Genomic DNA, 17,053 nt, shown 5'->3' with positions numbered 1-17,053 from the left:
AGAAATTAGGTTCTTAAGAAATTGCAAAGCTATGAAATCACTTGATTTCACAAACCTCTAGCAAGGTGTGGAGTTATAATCCTACATATTGAATGGCTTTTAAAACATGTACTCTACAGTTTTCATGCATACTCAAAATGAATAGGGAAATTTTTACAGAAAAATAAAAGATAAATGTACCAATAAAAGAAAGTAAGAAAAACAAAAAAGGAAAGGTAGCTTATAAATGAACCATAAAGGTGATTTCCCTTTGCACAAGGGAGAGAACAATGACATTGACAGGAACAATTTCCAATTCATGTGTTTGATCTCTTCCTGATACATGCAACTATATCAATTTTTTCCACATTGGATAGTGAAACTAGTTCCCCTTTTGGACCAGCCTGAAATCTATTTAATAGGACTCTCCCAAATGCAAAAGGGCATTCCATTGTAACAGAAACTTCTAAGAAACATGATGCAACTTTTTTCGCAGCGTAAAATGGCACAGTAACTGAACCAGATTTTACTCCACCATTTCCTTCAAATTCATTGACATCTATTTGGTTATATTGTACCGAGTCTCCCAATACCATCAACAACCAAATTCTGTGTTCACTAGTTACATTGTACAAAGTGATGTGCAAGGTAATTCCAATAGGCACACCTATTACAAAATTAAGAGGTCGCTCATAGCTATTTTCTGGAACAAGCAAAACTGCTCTAATTTCTTTAAGTTCTTCACTGAGAAATATGGGTTCAAGGAAAAAATGTTTAGGTAATTCCTGAACAAGTTTCAAGAGACATGATAAATTTGGATCGTCATCACAAAGTTGCTTCTTAACTCGCTCTAAAAAGTCAGAATGCTCCAATCCAAGTCCTTCATAGAGGACCTCAGCAGTAGAAACTATGGACTTCAATCTGGTAAATATTTGGGAATGTACATTTAGTCCTGACGCAGACAACCTCAACATATAACTGAGGGCATTAAGCTCAAGTATGTGCAGCTCTTGTTCTTCACCTAGGCCCAAAAAGCAATTCCCCATTCGTCTTAATGCTTTGTCTAATTGTTGCAGAAAGCATTCTGGTGAATTTATTCCAGAATGATATGTATTTCGGCAGCTTCCAGGTATCAAGTTGGCCCACAGCTTTGCTAAAAACTGAATTGAATATATATAGAGAGATGAAAAGGCTATCACAGAGCTAGGCCCTTCAAAATTTCTTTCAATTTTTCCCAAGTCTTCCCTGCACTCACTATGTTCCAATCCAAATGGAAGTTAGTGCTAAAATATATGCCATGCAAAGAGAAAACAGAGGAATGAAAACTAATTTTACTGTTACATGATCGATATCTGTTCTACTCAATGTTGCACAAACAATGATAATGCAATAAGCAGACAACTGACATTAAGATTGGTATATCTGCATTTGCATAAATGTTTACATTCTTATGCAAGCTTCAACACATACAAGAAGCAATAAAGTAGCGAGCATAGAAAAAAGGAATTAAAATGATTTCATGGATGGAACTATATTTTGCACCTAAAAATAAATTAACAATTTATCCCTAAAAACATTCATGGTATAACTAATCTAGAAGTCAGAATACACTGAAGGGACAGAAACCAAAGGAAGATTCTCACCTCAAAGTCTTTAGGACATCAACTAATGCCCTCTGTTTAATCAAAGGCCAAGTCGCAGCAACCACCCTGAGAATATTTGTAGCTGTATGTAAGATCTCACTTTCACATGGAGAATTTCGTTTATGTTGTCTCATTTCAGGTCCATCAACGTCCTTTGCCAATGTCTCACAATGTTTTAATAAATTATTTGGAAATCCATCCCCCATATCTAATGCTGTGAACTGTGGTCTTATATTATTTGTTTCACATCTAAATCTTTGGCATATCTCCTTTCCCTCATCCTGATATGGAACTATAGAACTTGATGCAATCAAGTTTTCATAATTGTTGTTTTCTGAACTCTTCTGCCAATCGTCTGAAGGTGGACTCTGCATTTTTACAGTTACAGTTGATCCCAGAGCACTAATGAACTTTCCATGGAAATATTTCGCATATGAAACCACCTCTTTTGGGATTTGAAAGCGGATTCCTACATTTGAGACTTCTGCTGCCAACATCATGATCAATAACGCTGCTACTTGAGGTTGATCCAAACCTAAATCTTCATTTGAATATGCTGTTATCTGCAGCCATTGACATTATATTAGCATTTTAAAATCCTTCCTTGCTCTTAAGACACAACCTTCATCTTAACCAAAATCAAGTTGCCCGCTCCTCTTCTCCAAAAGGATCTGCAGGAGAAAAAATAAGCAGCAAAACTGACAGAAAAATAGCACAAAAGCTCATCTCCAACGAATGGTAAATTTGTTGAGGAAAACTATTTCACCCTATGGAAAAGGTTTACAATCCAGTGAAAGCTGATGATCTCCAAGGATGCTATCAGTGATGCGCAATTTACTAAAGCAGGGATGAATGGGACCTATCAGGATATAAAATGTATTGGGTGAAGCAGTCAACTTAACTGGCATCATTGTAAAGGTTTTCCTTTTGCTGATTTTAAGTTTCTCATTTCTAGGAAATAACAGATGTCTGCATACGATTCAGACTTTGTGCTAGTGCATTCTAATGTTAATAATCAGGTAAATTTTTGCAATGAAATTAACTTCTTGAGCAATGCTGAGGGATATTTCAAATAAAAGAAGGAATATAGTTAGATTATTCATCTCAAAGAATAATGCCTCTTGAGAGATAATTGTGATTGCTTAGAAGACCCTCATGTTTATGATTAGATTTTTTCTCTTTCTGGATCATTTACTACATAAAGTCGCATGTCAAAAATATTTTCAAAAATGTTAAATAAAAGTACCTCTCCCAAAAATGGATAGATAATATGGGAACCTGAAAACCCCCAACAGGGATGGAAGAACCCAAGAGAAGGATGGATCATACTGAACTATTAAGGGACATCAAAGGGCAAGCTGGGATTAGAGTGGGGCCGGGGCAGTTTGTAGAAATCATGGAGGAAAGCTAAGTTGCAGGAAACGTTGGAGAAGGGTCCGTTTCCAGCGGGAAACGAAACGGAAACGAGGAAACTCGTACCGTACGGCCTAGAAACGCGTTTTCAGCCGTACTGGCCTATTTCTCGAGGAGGAAACGTGGCCAGTACGGCCAGAAACGCGTTTCCAGGCCATACGGTGGAGTTTCCTCTTCTAACTTGACTTTTTCTTGTATTTCTTTTTTATGTTTTTGCTTCTAATTTTTTATTGGGCAACTAAAATATCTTTTAGATGCCTCTCAAGTTATAAAAAAGAGGATTTTCTGAGTGGAGCAGCCTAATGTTCAAACCTATGGCCCTAGTGTTGATATGCAGTTCATGGTAATGTTAAATTCTTAAAGTAAAAGGATGAAAATGAAAAATAAAGGTGAAAATGAAAAATAAAGGAGAATGTCACTTGTACTTAAATTTTTAACATTACCATGAAATGACTCAAGATGTTTGAGAGTGGTTTCGCCCTCATTAGATTTCATATGGAGAAAGTATAATTTTAGATCTCACTCAAAATCCAGCAGACTTATCTGTTTTTCAGGATTTCAGGATTGGGGGGATTACAATGTTTCTATTGGATTTTTTCATGTACTAGGGTATGGAACTTGTATTTAATCAAGAGAACCAAGCCCCCTATGCAGGGGAGACTCTCAAAAATCAAGAGCACGTAGGGTACTAGGGTATGAAACTTGTATTTAATCAAGAGCACTAAGGTCGTTCGACTATGTAGGAGGAGACTCCCAATCAAGCACGAGACAAGAAATTAGAAATTTCTTGTGGCTGATTTTTGATATTGCTATTTTCATTATGTGATCATTCATGAGTAAATGTGATGTAAATTTAGAGACTTATAGTTTATGCATTGACAATTGAAAATTTAATCATAATGTAATAAATTAGAATGTATCATATATGCTTTATGATTGCACATATTTCTTAAATGTCCTAATATATATATATATATATATATATATATATATATATATTGTGTTTCCCTGTTTCCAAAATTTGGGGAGGTCACGTTTCATACCCGTGCCCGTTTCGGAAACTCATACCCGTTTCGTGCAACTTAGGAGGAAAGATATCACAAGTTCTCAGGGACAATAGCAAACAATCAGGCTAAAATGGATGCCCTAATTTCAGGATCAATATTTGTCTGCAACTTAGCCTCCAAAGAATTAAGATTGAGGGTGACTCTACAATATTGATTGATTATATAAACAAGAACAAAGAACCCTAATGGGAGTTAGGTACTCAGATTGATTGGATAAAAGAAGCAATAGGAAACATAGAGGAAATTTGGCTTATCAATGTTTAAATATCAGCCAATCAAATAGCTAATGGGTTGGCAAAGAGAGTGGTATCTAAATTAGATGCACAGTTGTCAAGAACTGAATGTGGGAACTTTCATAGAGAAGCAAGGAAACTAGAAGAAATGCCTCTTCGAGATAGTTGTCAAATCCCAGCCCACAAGGTCATTAAACATTCAAGTCCTACTCAATGTTGCATGAAGTGGAGACGAAGCGGGGACACAGAAGCATCATTTCTCAAAAGTCTTGGAAACAAAGCGTCTTGGAAGCGTCTACTATATATATATATATATATATATATATATATATATTGCATTTATACTAAAAAAAAAACATCCCAAATACCAAATTAGTTGTAGAAGACATAAAAACATGCATATTTTTACATAAACTAAGATAGATATGGTATCCATGATTCCATTGTACATCAATGATTAATTATTCAAGCATCAACCATCTAGATTCTAGCAATTACAAATATACATCAAATTTTTAAGCATATCATAAAACATAAAACATTTAGAGAATAAAATCATCAAACATTCAACTAACTTATCTACCGAGTGTGAAAATTCAATCACTACAGTAAGTGATTTACTTTTCCTACTTATTCCACCATAAGTTATTCATGAAATCACTTCAATAAACATTAAAATAAATATTGCTGCAAATATCACATTGTAATAAAGAAACAAACATATGCACAAGAATCAACACATTGACATAGATATTTTGGACTAATGTCCCCGGAAAAAAACCAATGTGGGAAAACTGGTGCAGCAAGGGAGGATTTTATTATTCAACAATTTTCTAGTACAACAGGGTGCCACATTGGCTTACCCACAAATAGAAAAATTCCCCAGCACTTCTTCTGAACCCAGCGTCAGCCCTGCTGCCCTCTGCGTAGTTTGAAACCCTCTGCGTCAACCTGTTGAGACTCTGCATAGACTCTCTGGCCTTCTGCGTCACTCCTGCAGCCTCTGCGTGGATGACGCAGGCCCTGCTAGCTCTGTGTAGTCTCTGCTGCCTCTGCGTGGCTCCCTCTGGCCCTGCGTCTGCCTTTTCTGCCTCTGCACTGATCTCTCGTCTCTCTGTTCCGTACTTGCTGCCTCTTGACTACTCACCAGACCACTGGTTCAATTTCTCAGCTAACCCCGCTCCAGAAATTGAACTGACTGGTCTCCCTCAGTATGTTCTCCAAGTGACCCTTAAGCCTCCTTTTATACTTTTCTTGTTAAAAAATAAACGGCCGAGATTAAGTCCCTAATCAATGGCTAAGATTAGATCTAGCTTGATCCATGACTTTTGGACCATTCTAACACAGTTTTATATTAATTCACATTAATATTTTATTTTCCCTAAGTTTAGACTTAGGGTTTACATGAAAAATATTAATTATTTTAATATCTCCCAAACTGTTTAGAATCTGCCCAAACCCTTTATGGGTATTGGAGATCTCATGTGCCTTAGCCTTTCCACCAAGTTTCGTGGCTAGAGCACATCCGATGCTACCCCAAATCAACACTCCCTCTTTGCGAGGACTGTGCTATGGCAATACTCCTCACTGAGCATCACCCTGATCATCCGACATCGGTTCCTGTGCTGATGCTAAGCCTTCCTGCCCAACATCCTTTGCACTGTTGCCCATGGTTCTGCCACTGCTACTGCCACTGCTGCATTTGTGCTACTGCTGGTCCTTTCTCCCAACATTGCATCTGCACTGCAACTCTCTCTTCATTCATGCTACTAACACATTCATTTCTACTTCTGAAAGTGGTTCTTTACCATCCCAATATTTTCCCTGAAGTAGTCAAATCTTGACTTTCCAAGGGCCTTGGTGAGGATATCTGCCACCTGTTCTCCTGTAGGAGTGTAGCTCCTCGTTGGACACAGTCTCTAACAAAGTGACATCGGATATCAATATGCTTCGACCTATCATGAAACATTAGATTCTTGGAGAGCTTGATGCAACTCTGATTATCGCACATGATCCTGGTCACCTCCATATTTCTTCTGAATAGGTTCACCAGTAGTTTTCTAAGCCATATGGCCTCACACGAAGTTGTGCTTACTGCCATATATTCTGCCTCAGATGAGCTCAAAGCCATAGACTTCTGTTTCCTACTGCACTAGGAGGTCATTCCTGATCCAATGTTGAAATAGTACCCAGACGTATTTTCTGATCCACTGAACTTCCTGCCCAATCTGCATTAGCAAATCCACTCAACCTGATATCCTTCCCCTTGGTGTATATGAGCCCATAATCAACTGTTCCCTCTAAATACCTGAGAACGTGTTTGGCTACTACCTAGTGTGCCCTCTTTGGTTCCACCATGAACTGACTGAGGGTGTTGACAGCGTAGCAAATATCTGGCCTGGTATTGACCAGATACATCAAGAACCCTATGAGCTGCTGGTATAGGGTGGGATCGACATCCTTGTCTTCTGATGAATCAATCTTCTTCCAATTGGTGATCATTAGCGTAGCCATAGGTCTACAGTCTCCCATCCTAAATCTTTTCAAGATTTCTGTAACATACCTCCCTTGCCCAAGGAAGATTTCTCCTTTCTACTGCCAAACTTGTAACCCTAGGAAGTAGTGCATTCGTCCCAGATCCTTCATATCGAATGGCTAGATTCTTCTTGCAATCCTCCATGAGTCTGGATGCTCCTGTTAGAAAGAGATCATCCACATATAATACTAAGATAAGCGACCCGTTCTCTACGACCAAATAGTAGAGATTCGGATCCGCGTCACTCTTGACAAACCCCATCTTCTGCAGGTAGCCATCTATTCGACCATACCATGCTCTCGGTGCCTACTTCAGCCCATACAAGGCTTTCTTCAGTTTGCATACATGAGACTTCTTCTCATGAGTTTCAAAGCCCTCTGGTTGTTCAATGTATACCTCTTCTTCTATTACCCCATTCAAAAATGTTGTCTTGACATCTATCTAATGGATCTCCCATCCCATTTGGGCTGCAAGAGATATCACAGTCCTAATAGATGTATACCTGGCTACTGGGGCGAAGGTTTCACCGTTTCCTCATAGTCAATCCCTTCCTTTTGAGCATACCCCTTAGCCACAAACTTGGCCTTGTATTTCTCAACACTGCCGTCTACAGTGTAAAGCTTGTAAATAATTAAACAGCTATTTACCCTAAACAGATTATGAAATCTACCAAATGTAAAGCCTGTAAATAATTAAACAGCTATTTACCCTGAACAGATTATGAATTCTTCATGAACCTGTTATAAAATTTAACAAAATTTCATGTATCAAATTGATTGATTTGATGAGAAGGACCTACCTGGTTTCCTGCGGATGAAGAGGCTTCAGATTTGCTCCAGCTTTCGCTCCCGTTACCAAAAGACCATAACCTCCCAGCCAAACTAAGTACAACCTAGGTACTCAGTCTAGAATGCTTCTCAATTGCTGCACTCTATTCCCCCTGTGCCCAAAAACTTCAGAACAAACAAGGCTTAGTCTTTACTGTTGAAAATTCTGTGTTACAAATTTTCCTCCTCCTTTGACCCCCCCTTCTTCCTCCAACCACCCCTTCCTTCTTATAAGTCTCCGTTCACCGACTTCCTCCATCTCCGTGTCCTAATTTTGATACATATTGATTTTATAAAACAAAATCTGATTTGATTTGGTGATTTTATTCGAGTATCTAAATTTGATTTAATAGGTTATTTATTATTTTAATGATTTAATTTAATTTCTAATTTTAATTTAATTAATTTTAGTTAATTTCATAAATTTCAATTTACAAATTAAAATTTTAAACATTAAAACTAACATTTCTATTCGTTTGAGGGTTTAGTATATATATAGTGCTTTACATACGGGTCCATGCATATGTAGCTATCATATGGAGGCCTTATATGTATGCTAATATTTGTATTTTACTTATAGCTATAGGTGGGTCATTACATGCAGCATATTTGATCTTGTGGATCCATCTCGAACCTACCACAGATTTGTCTTTGAGGTCTTGACACCACCTCCCAGACATTGTTCACCATTATGGAGTTATACTCTACCATCGCATCTAGCCGACCTGATGCTGCGCTGCCTCCTTGAAGCTGGCAGGCTCTCCATCCTGAGCTACTAATGCCTGATATTTGTCTGGCCGTTTTCGCTCCCTCTTACTGTTCCTTGGAGCACCGATGAAGTTCCCTGCTAGTTCTTCCTCTACCAGCAAGTACTTTTGTTCGCTCCTCCTCCTCATCCTGAGAATCTACCTGACCTGAGGAAGAATTCTTCACTTCTGTTGGTTGCAGAGGCATGACCAACGGATCCTCTTTCGACTGCTCCTCGGAAGGCATTTCGCGAGATCTTCTGAAGGCTTTGTCCTCCATGAACTTTACATCTCATCGTACTACTACCTTCCTACTCCCTGGAAGATAGATTATGTATGCCTTAGCGTTCTCGCTATATCCCACCAGATATCCCTTTTCTGCAGTCTGATCCAGCTTCTTCCTCTTTTCTTTGGGTATGTGACAATATGCTAAACTCCCAAATATCCTAAAATGACTAACTTCAAGCGTCTTCCTAGTGTAGACTTTCTCTGGAGTAATCTTGCCCAATGCGCGATGAGGAGTCATGTTCTGAACATAGACAACTGTGTTGCATGCTTCCGCCCACAGGAATTTTGGCATATCCTGATCATACAGCATGACCCTAGCTGCTTCTACAATAGTCCTGTTCTTTCTTTCTGCTACCCCATTCTTCTCCGAATTGTAGGGAGTTGTCCACTCTCTTATGATGCCCTCCTTAGCGCAATAATCAGTGAAGTCCTTATCGACATACTCTCCACCATTATCTGAGCGCAAAACTTTTATTTTCTTCCCAATCAGATTCTCCACTAGAGCCTTGAACTCCTTGAATTGACAGAAAACCTCATCTTTGATTTTCAGAAAATAAATCCAAGTTTTCCTCGAGTGGTCATCAATGAAGGTAAGGAAATACTCGGCACCACTGAGAGCTTTGACGGACATAGGTCCGCAGATATCTGAGTGTATCAATCCTAGTACACTCTTGGCCCTGTGTTTTCTCCTAGGAAATGTCGCCTTGGCATACTTCCTAGAGCGCATCCCCTGCATACATCATCTCGTTCCGTACTCAGATTTGGAACTCCTGTTACAGTGCTCCTGAGAATTCTCAGAGCTCCATGGTGCAAATGACCCATCCTTTTGTGCCATAGTTCGTTCAAGTCCTTATCCCCATGACTACCTATTAGTGCCATTGGTGATTCTAGTTGTAATCTATACAACTGATTACTTTTGATACCGATCTGCACTTTCTTTTTCTAGCTCAGGTGTTTGACGTATACCTTTTCCTTGATGACGTAGACGTCATAGCCCTTGTAGTTGTGACACGAAAAAGTAAGTTCATACCCAATCCTGGTACATGCAGCACATTTGTGGCACAAAACTGCTCTCCCCATTCTGTCTGAAAAACTATTGTACCTTTCCCTACTGGAGTACACTTTGCCTTGTTCCCCATGGTGATCTGAAATTTCATCTTCTCTTCTCGATATTCTGAGAAACACTCCCTGATTCCCGTCATATGCCACGAGGCTCTACTGTCTATATGCCATACTTCTGATGATGTAGCACTAGTCATGTATGCCACTTCTTCCAGCCTGGAAGCCAACATAAAGAAATCGAAATCTCTTTCTCTTGTGCAATCTTCTAAAAATCTGTGTGAGTCCCCTGAGATGGATGCCTCTGCATCGTGGTCTCGACCCATAACTGATTTTCCCTTTCTATCTCTGATTACTTACTCTGATACCATGTGAAAATTCTATCACTGCAGTAACTGATTTACTTTTCCTACTTATTCCACCATAAGTTATTCATGAATTCACTTCAATAAACATTAAAATAAATACTGCTGCAGATATCACATCGTAATACAGAAACAAACGTATGCACAAGAATCAACACATTGACACAACTATTTTGGACTAATGTCCCCGGAAAAAACCCAATGTGGGAAAACCGGTGTAGCAAGGGAGGATTTTATTATTCTGCAATTTTCTAGTACAACAGGGTGCCAAACTGGCTTACCCATGGATAGACAAATTCTCCAGCACTTCTTTGGATCCTAGCGTCAGCCTTGCTGACCTCTGCGTGGTCTAAAACCCTCCGCGTCAACTTGTTGAGACTCTGTGCAGCCTCTTTGGCCTTCTGCATCACTCCTGCAACCTTTGCGTGGATGACGCAGGCCCTGTTGGCTCTGCGTAGTCTCCGCTGCCTCTGCATGGCTCCCTCTGGCCCTGCGTCTGCCTTTTCTGCCTCTACACTGATCTCCCGTCTCTTTGTTATGTACTTGCTGCCTCCTGACTGCTCACCAGACCACTAGTTCAATTTCTCAGCTAACCCCACTCCAGAAATTGAACTAACTGGTCTCCCTCAGTATGTTCTCCAAGTGACTCTCAAGCCTCCTCTTATACTTTTCTTGTTGACAAATCAACGACAGAGATTAAGTCCCTAATCAATGGTTAAGATTAGATCTGGCTTGATCCATGACTTTTGGACCATTCTAACACAGTTTTATATTAATTCACATTAATATTTTATTTTCCCTAAGTTTAGACTTAGGGATTACATTAAAAATATTAATTATTTTAATATATTTCAAACTGTTTAGAATCTACCCAAACCCTTTCTGGGTATTGGAGATCTCATGTGCTTTAGCCTCTCCACCAAATTTTGTGGCTAGAGCACATCCGATGCTACCCCAAATCAATAGTGAGAAACTGTCAACATGAGTCATGTCCAAAATTCAAATAATAATGTTTACAAAATAGGCCACTTGGCCACCACCAAGACTCGAGTACACATTGAACCAGGAAGAGCAAGACAAAAAATTTTATAATCACAAGACTATAAGTCTAGTCTATGACAAAAGTAGTAAACTGTGAATATATCTATTAATCTCCCCTTCCAACACAAACGGGGCATGAGCCTCCACGTGGTGGCAATGAAGAAGAAGGTGGGTGGCAGTGGAGCTGATGAAGATGAAGCCCTTGTTTTTGGTGTTGAAGCATGGAACCTGGGAATCAAAGGACCGGATGGGGGTGGCATCTCAACTCGGTCATCATCATCATGGATAAGAGCATCATCCAATTGCTCTAATACCAACACTCCATCCTCCAACTTGGGCTCCTCTGGATTTTTGTCTCAAACCTTAAGGTCTTTATTAGTCTTTGCATCATCACAATAATGGTACAACAATCGCAAGTTGTAGTGAACATAAACCAAGCTCTTTGCCTGGTCTAAACTCAACCTGTTCCTTTTAACATTGTGGATGAAAGAATAAGAGCTCCAACACCTCTCTGTAGAAGAAGTGTTTACCACCTGTGATAGCACCCGCAATGCCAAAGTTTGTAGAAGTGGAGTAGCACCTCCATGCATGTTCCACCACTCAAGAGAAGATAAATTCTCTCGATCTCTAATTGCAGCATGCTCCCAAATGGGCTGGTGCTAAGTGTATATTTGCTCAAATGTTTTTGTAGCATGTCAGACTCCTCATCAAGGACTAATTTATCCAATGCTTTCATATAACCATTTAGAACCTATGGATCTAGGTGTGGTTTTCTCTTGCTCCCCCCCTTGGTGCTGGTGTTGAAAGCCATGATGGATGATAGGATTTAGGTGTCAGAACATATGCTAAGGCATGCAGTGGAATGTTTAGCATTTCCCATTGTTTTTCCACCTCTGCATGAATATAATTGTACAAGGTGATATCTCTAGGGTCAACAATGTCTTTAATCTGCCCCAACATGATATCCATTTTCTCATACACCTCCCCAATCATTGGCCGATCTGAATCTGCAAACTTGATCATGTAATAAATTGGTTTGGTGAATTGCTAAACATATTTAATCTGTGATCAAAAGTAACTGTCAAGAATAGTGTCCTTTGCTACATTAGCACCATCTCTATCAGTGTTAATTTCCTCCCATGATTCAGAGGTCACCATATTAGTTAAAGCTTGTCTCACCTTCACTAGCCGCCTAAAGGTGAGGTAATAACTTGCAAATTTTGTTTTTGCAAGTTTAAGCAACTGCAACTTGGAGTAAGTGCCATAAAAGTAGTTTACCCTTGTATGCCCTGTGACAAATTTAATGAGTTGCTTCCCTCTCTTGTAAAGCTCATTAATCCATCCACATTCTTTATGCTTCACAATATCATGCATCAAAAGGTTCAATGTGTGCACCAAACACCTGGACCAAAAGATGTGTGGATGAGTACGCTCAATAATTTTTCCTGCTACCTTACAATTTGTTGCATTATCAGTGATCACTTGAACCACATTATTAGGACCAACATCTTTGATTCACTGCAATAAGAGATCTGCAATGTTTTGGGCAGTTGCACTGATAGAGGAGGAGTCATGACATGTAATAGACACTGCACCACTAGCAAAAACACCAAGAACATTTATCAAATGTTGATTTCTAACATTTGTCCACCCATCTAATACAATGCATACCCCACAATCCACGCACTCATTTGTAAACTGTGTCAAAGCTCTTTGAACCTTTGTTTTTTCTCTTTCTAATAACATTGTTCTAGCTTTCTCATCTTTAGGGCTCTTGTATCCTTTTGGGGCTTCATTGATGGCCTTAACCATATCATGCCAATAGGGAGAGCGAAACACATTGAATGGTACACCGCAAGCACAAAGAATCTGGACTATCGTTCCATCCACATCATCCCTCCCAGCAACATTTAGGAAATCCCCTATTGTTTTTTTACTTTCAGAGGTTGCAGAAGTACCATGAGGAGATGAGCTACCAAATCTAGAGGTTGCACTTGATTTAGAATGAATTTTTTGTTTCTTGTATTTCTGTTGTGTAGCCTCCTCTATTTGGATGTATTTTCTTCTTTGTTCAGTTGGAACCTTTGGGCAAATTGCTATCCCCGTAGCACCCTTTTTGTCATCACTGTCCAACACCCCACAAAGACACCTCCCCATACGGATATATGAAACACTATATGGTTTTCCTCTATGACAACCATGAGGGCATAAAAACTTGTAGCTTCCACCACCTTTTCCCCCTTCAAGTTTGGTCACAAAATTCCACAAGGGTGTCAATGCAGCTTTCCCCTCTAGCATTTCAGTGTTTTTTTCATCCCCTTCCTCTTCAAACCTTCCTCCTCATCATACATTGGGTCACTCATATGGGGACCACTATCCTCTTGTTCTTCTTCCCTTCTATTCTTACTCCCCCTTGCCATCATGAAAACCAAAAGTGGAATGATACATAGAAGCCAAAAGAACACCATTTTAGAATATGAATATAGATAGACAACTTGCAATGAAATGAACAAGAAGAAAGAATGAGAAAGAGTAGGAGAGGGAGGAGAAAAAATACAAACAACAATGACAGAAAAATGAGGGAGTTTGGGGTTTGCACTTACCTCTTTGGCTCTTGTAGATGAAAGCCCTTCTTTACTCCTCCAAGCTCCTCCTCCTTCACTACCCCTAGCTCCTCCTCCTTCACTCCTCCAAGCTCTCCTCAAGTCTCTCTTCTCCAAGCTCTCTTCTCCTCTCTTCTCCAAGCCCTCCAAAAATACAAGAGTGAGGAAATGAGTTTTATCCCCATCTATCATTTCCCTAACTCAACCTAAACCCTCCCCTGACTCAAGTTAGACAAAAATAAAAATAAAAATAAATAAAAAGATTGGGTCAGCCTCGCGGAACTGCCCATCAGGCATCGGATCGGCTCAAGAACCATACGGATCTGTGCCTGATTTGCTACGGATTTAAGGCGGATCTGTTGTCGGATCTGCGGTTCGAAAATCTAGAACTACAGATAGGGATGACACGATTTTGAAATTCCAAGAACCGTGTTTTCCGGCCCAATTCGCAGTTCCGAATTTCTGAACCGCAGATCCGATGGCAGATCACCCACAAATCCGTACGGGACACAAGTCTCGGTTTAGATCCGGGGGGGGTGTTTCTTGCAACATTGGTCCTACTACACAACACCATAGTGTAACTAAAGGGTGAACCAAAGTTCATAAAAAACTAAGTAAATGGTACAGATTTCATTACTTCGAAAAGTGTTATCAATCATTTCAACATAAATACAGCCTTGTGCTCCAGATTAAGAGGATCGAGATGGATTTCCCCCCTCATCCTCATCCCATGTAAAGAGTCCTTTGAGAAGTGATTAAGAAAAGGGTCTTTCATGGTGATCGAAAGCCAATTCGGGTCCCCTCCTTTAGTAGGGGTACTCCAAAACTTTTTGGCCACACTATATAAGCTCAAAGCATGTTCCTTACAGCCTTATAAAGCCATGTGGGTGTGTGTTATCTTGTGAAAGTGACTCTTAGATCCCCATTGGCATGGACGGCCATGGCTACTCGATATTTGTTAGTTTCATGATATGTTTGCCTTATTGTTAACTTCCCCCTGGTGGGCAGTGTTACCGCTCAAACTAGCAGGGGTCCTAGGAGGTGATCCTATAGAGCAACTACTAGGTCAAGTGGCAATAATGGAGCAATAGCCCACTACCACCTCAACGAAAGCTCCCTGCTCTTTATGGACTTTCACCAACGGGAGGGGTCCCAATATGAGAGGAATCACGAGGATAGATAGATCAATGATAAGATGTGGAGTGATTCTTAAAGCCTATTCACATGAGAGGCTCAGGTAATTGGCTTACTTGCTTTGGAAGCAAGGTGATTGGCTCTCTAAGAAGAGATGAGGGGGCACCTAGAACTAGATTTGAAGAATATTCCTTAACAAGAGGTATCCTAGACCTAAGAATCCTAAAGGAGAAATAGTTTCAATGTAATCCGCGTGGAATTTGAGTCACAAAGTTGTGGGACCACAAAGAACCCAAGTGGACCCAAACTAGGTCAAGGGTATGGGATTGATCAACAATGGATGAACTTGACTGGGTTAGGGAGAGGAAGAGGATCAAAGGAGAAATTTTCTCTTGGAATTTATGTGCATTGATCCAAGTGAAGACAGTAACCCAAAGGAACCTAGGGAGAAGAACGGTCTTTAAGCTAGGGCTTGCGATATCTTAGGATTCCACTGTCGGATTGAGCTCAAAACTAGAGGACCTCTCAAGGAGACTCAGCACAGTTCTAGACAGATTTTCAAGAGTTTTTGATGGCTGCAAATGATTTCGTGTGATGCCCTAGGAGGCCTTTTAGGGTTAGGCTTAGAGTTGGAAGAGAGGAAGAAAAGAAGGGTTATTTTGACGACCAAAGGAATGCGAGGACTAGTGCCTTGCTTCTTGGGCCTAATGGAGTCAAGATACACTTAGATCGAGAATTTTCATATTCTAAGGAGCCCTAGATGAATTTTTCTAGCCCCTCCAAGTGTAGCGACTAAGTCATTTAGGGATTTACACTTCGATTTGCAAAGGAGATGAAGTTTCAAGGCTTGTTAACCTTCTAGGGTGCCTCTAGGAACATTCGATCCCTCCCTCTATGAGCAATGCATGCAATATGTCAATTATTCAAGACTTAAGAGGAATTTCACATTATTTAGTGCCCATACAAGAACAATGATAAAATTTCATGCATTAGACAAGTAAGAAAGACAAAATGGCATTAAATTTCACTTACAAGAGAGGCAAGAGTATATCCATTCATCATCTTCACATAGAAAGAAGCTCCAAAGACAATAGCGAAAATCCAAACATCATAGTGCATCAAGTAACTCCAAAATTTCGTCCAAGAGAGCAAGTGCGAAAATCTCAAGAGATACTAATCCAATCCAAGCGATGATGAGAGGAATGAATGAACCTCTCATCTATTTATACAATCCATAAGGGGGTTCGAATAGGCTAATTGGCCTAATTAAGCCCCACATAATAAAATAATGTACAATAGTGACATGACTTGGTGACAAGCCCACCAAGATAACTCAATAATACAAAGATGAAGCCTCTCAAGAGGGAAAAATAGTGAATACAATGATTCATTGGGCCCTTGAAGAGGCCTAGTGGAGTCCACATTGTGCCAATGTGAGAGAATAGGCTCCAAACACAGTGAGCAAGGGGGTGGCCCCTTGATATCCAAGCAAATCCAATGTGGTGTCCCCAAGTGGATGTGGGGGCACAATGACATCCTCATGGGTCTCCAAGTGGATCGATAATGCATGTATACCATCTGTAAGGGCTGGAATGATGACATAATCCCTCCCTTTGTCTCCCATGGTAAGACGCATCCTCATCTGGGCCCTAGAACATCTACCAAGTGTGTGGTGCAAGTGTGAAGTTGGTTGGGCATGATGGTCTAGGTGCATCATCCTCATCCAAAAGGTGTAACATGAGCAATCAACTACATAATCCCTCCCTTTGTCTCCTATGGTAAGACACATCTTCATCTGAGCCTTGGAACATTTTCCAAGTGTGTGGTGCAAGTGTGAAGCTGGCTGGGCATGGTGGTCTAGGTGCATCATCGTCATCCAAAAGGTGGAGCACGAGCAATCAATGAATGGCGTTGAGGGATCCGTGAAGTGACAATCTGCTCTTTATTATGGTGGAGGCCCATGGCTCTCAACGCTCACCATACAAATGCCAATATGATCCTCTGGAGGGCTTAGATCCCGTATAGGGAGACCAAACCCCAAATGGAGACCCACTTGCAATCCTGTATAAGATCCAATGTGTCCCCTCATCTTCTAGTACAACAAATCATTAGAGTAATC

The 17,053-nt window shown here is 40.2% G+C and overlaps 1 protein-coding gene across 3 annotated transcripts in view; it reads right to left on the bottom strand.

The window, feature by feature from the left end:
• Nucleotides 1-227: 227 nt before the first annotated feature.
• Nucleotides 228-17,053, bottom strand: part of LOC149156822 (protein SIEL-like) — a 281,782-nt gene continuing 264,956 nt past the window's right edge. For all 3 annotated transcript variants that reach the window (XM_089438630.1, XM_089438631.1, XM_089438632.1), the window contains 2 exons: nt 1,623-2,185; nt 228-1,233 (listed from right to left, as the gene is read on the bottom strand). In XM_089438630.1, coding sequence (XP_089294756.1) covers nt 297-1,233; nt 1,623-2,185 — 1,500 coding nt within the window. In that variant the 3' untranslated portion in view covers nt 228-296. The remainder of the gene's footprint in view (nt 1,234-1,622; nt 2,186-17,053) is intronic.

Source organism: Pinus tabuliformis, chromosome 9 (assembly GCF_031772625.1).
Source record: "Pinus tabuliformis cultivar Carrire ecotype Pingquan chromosome 9, CPIR1, whole genome shotgun sequence".
Classification (NCBI taxonomy): domain Eukaryota; kingdom Viridiplantae; phylum Streptophyta; class Pinopsida; order Pinales; family Pinaceae; genus Pinus; species Pinus tabuliformis.
This window is presented reverse-complemented; position numbering and strand designations above follow the sequence as displayed.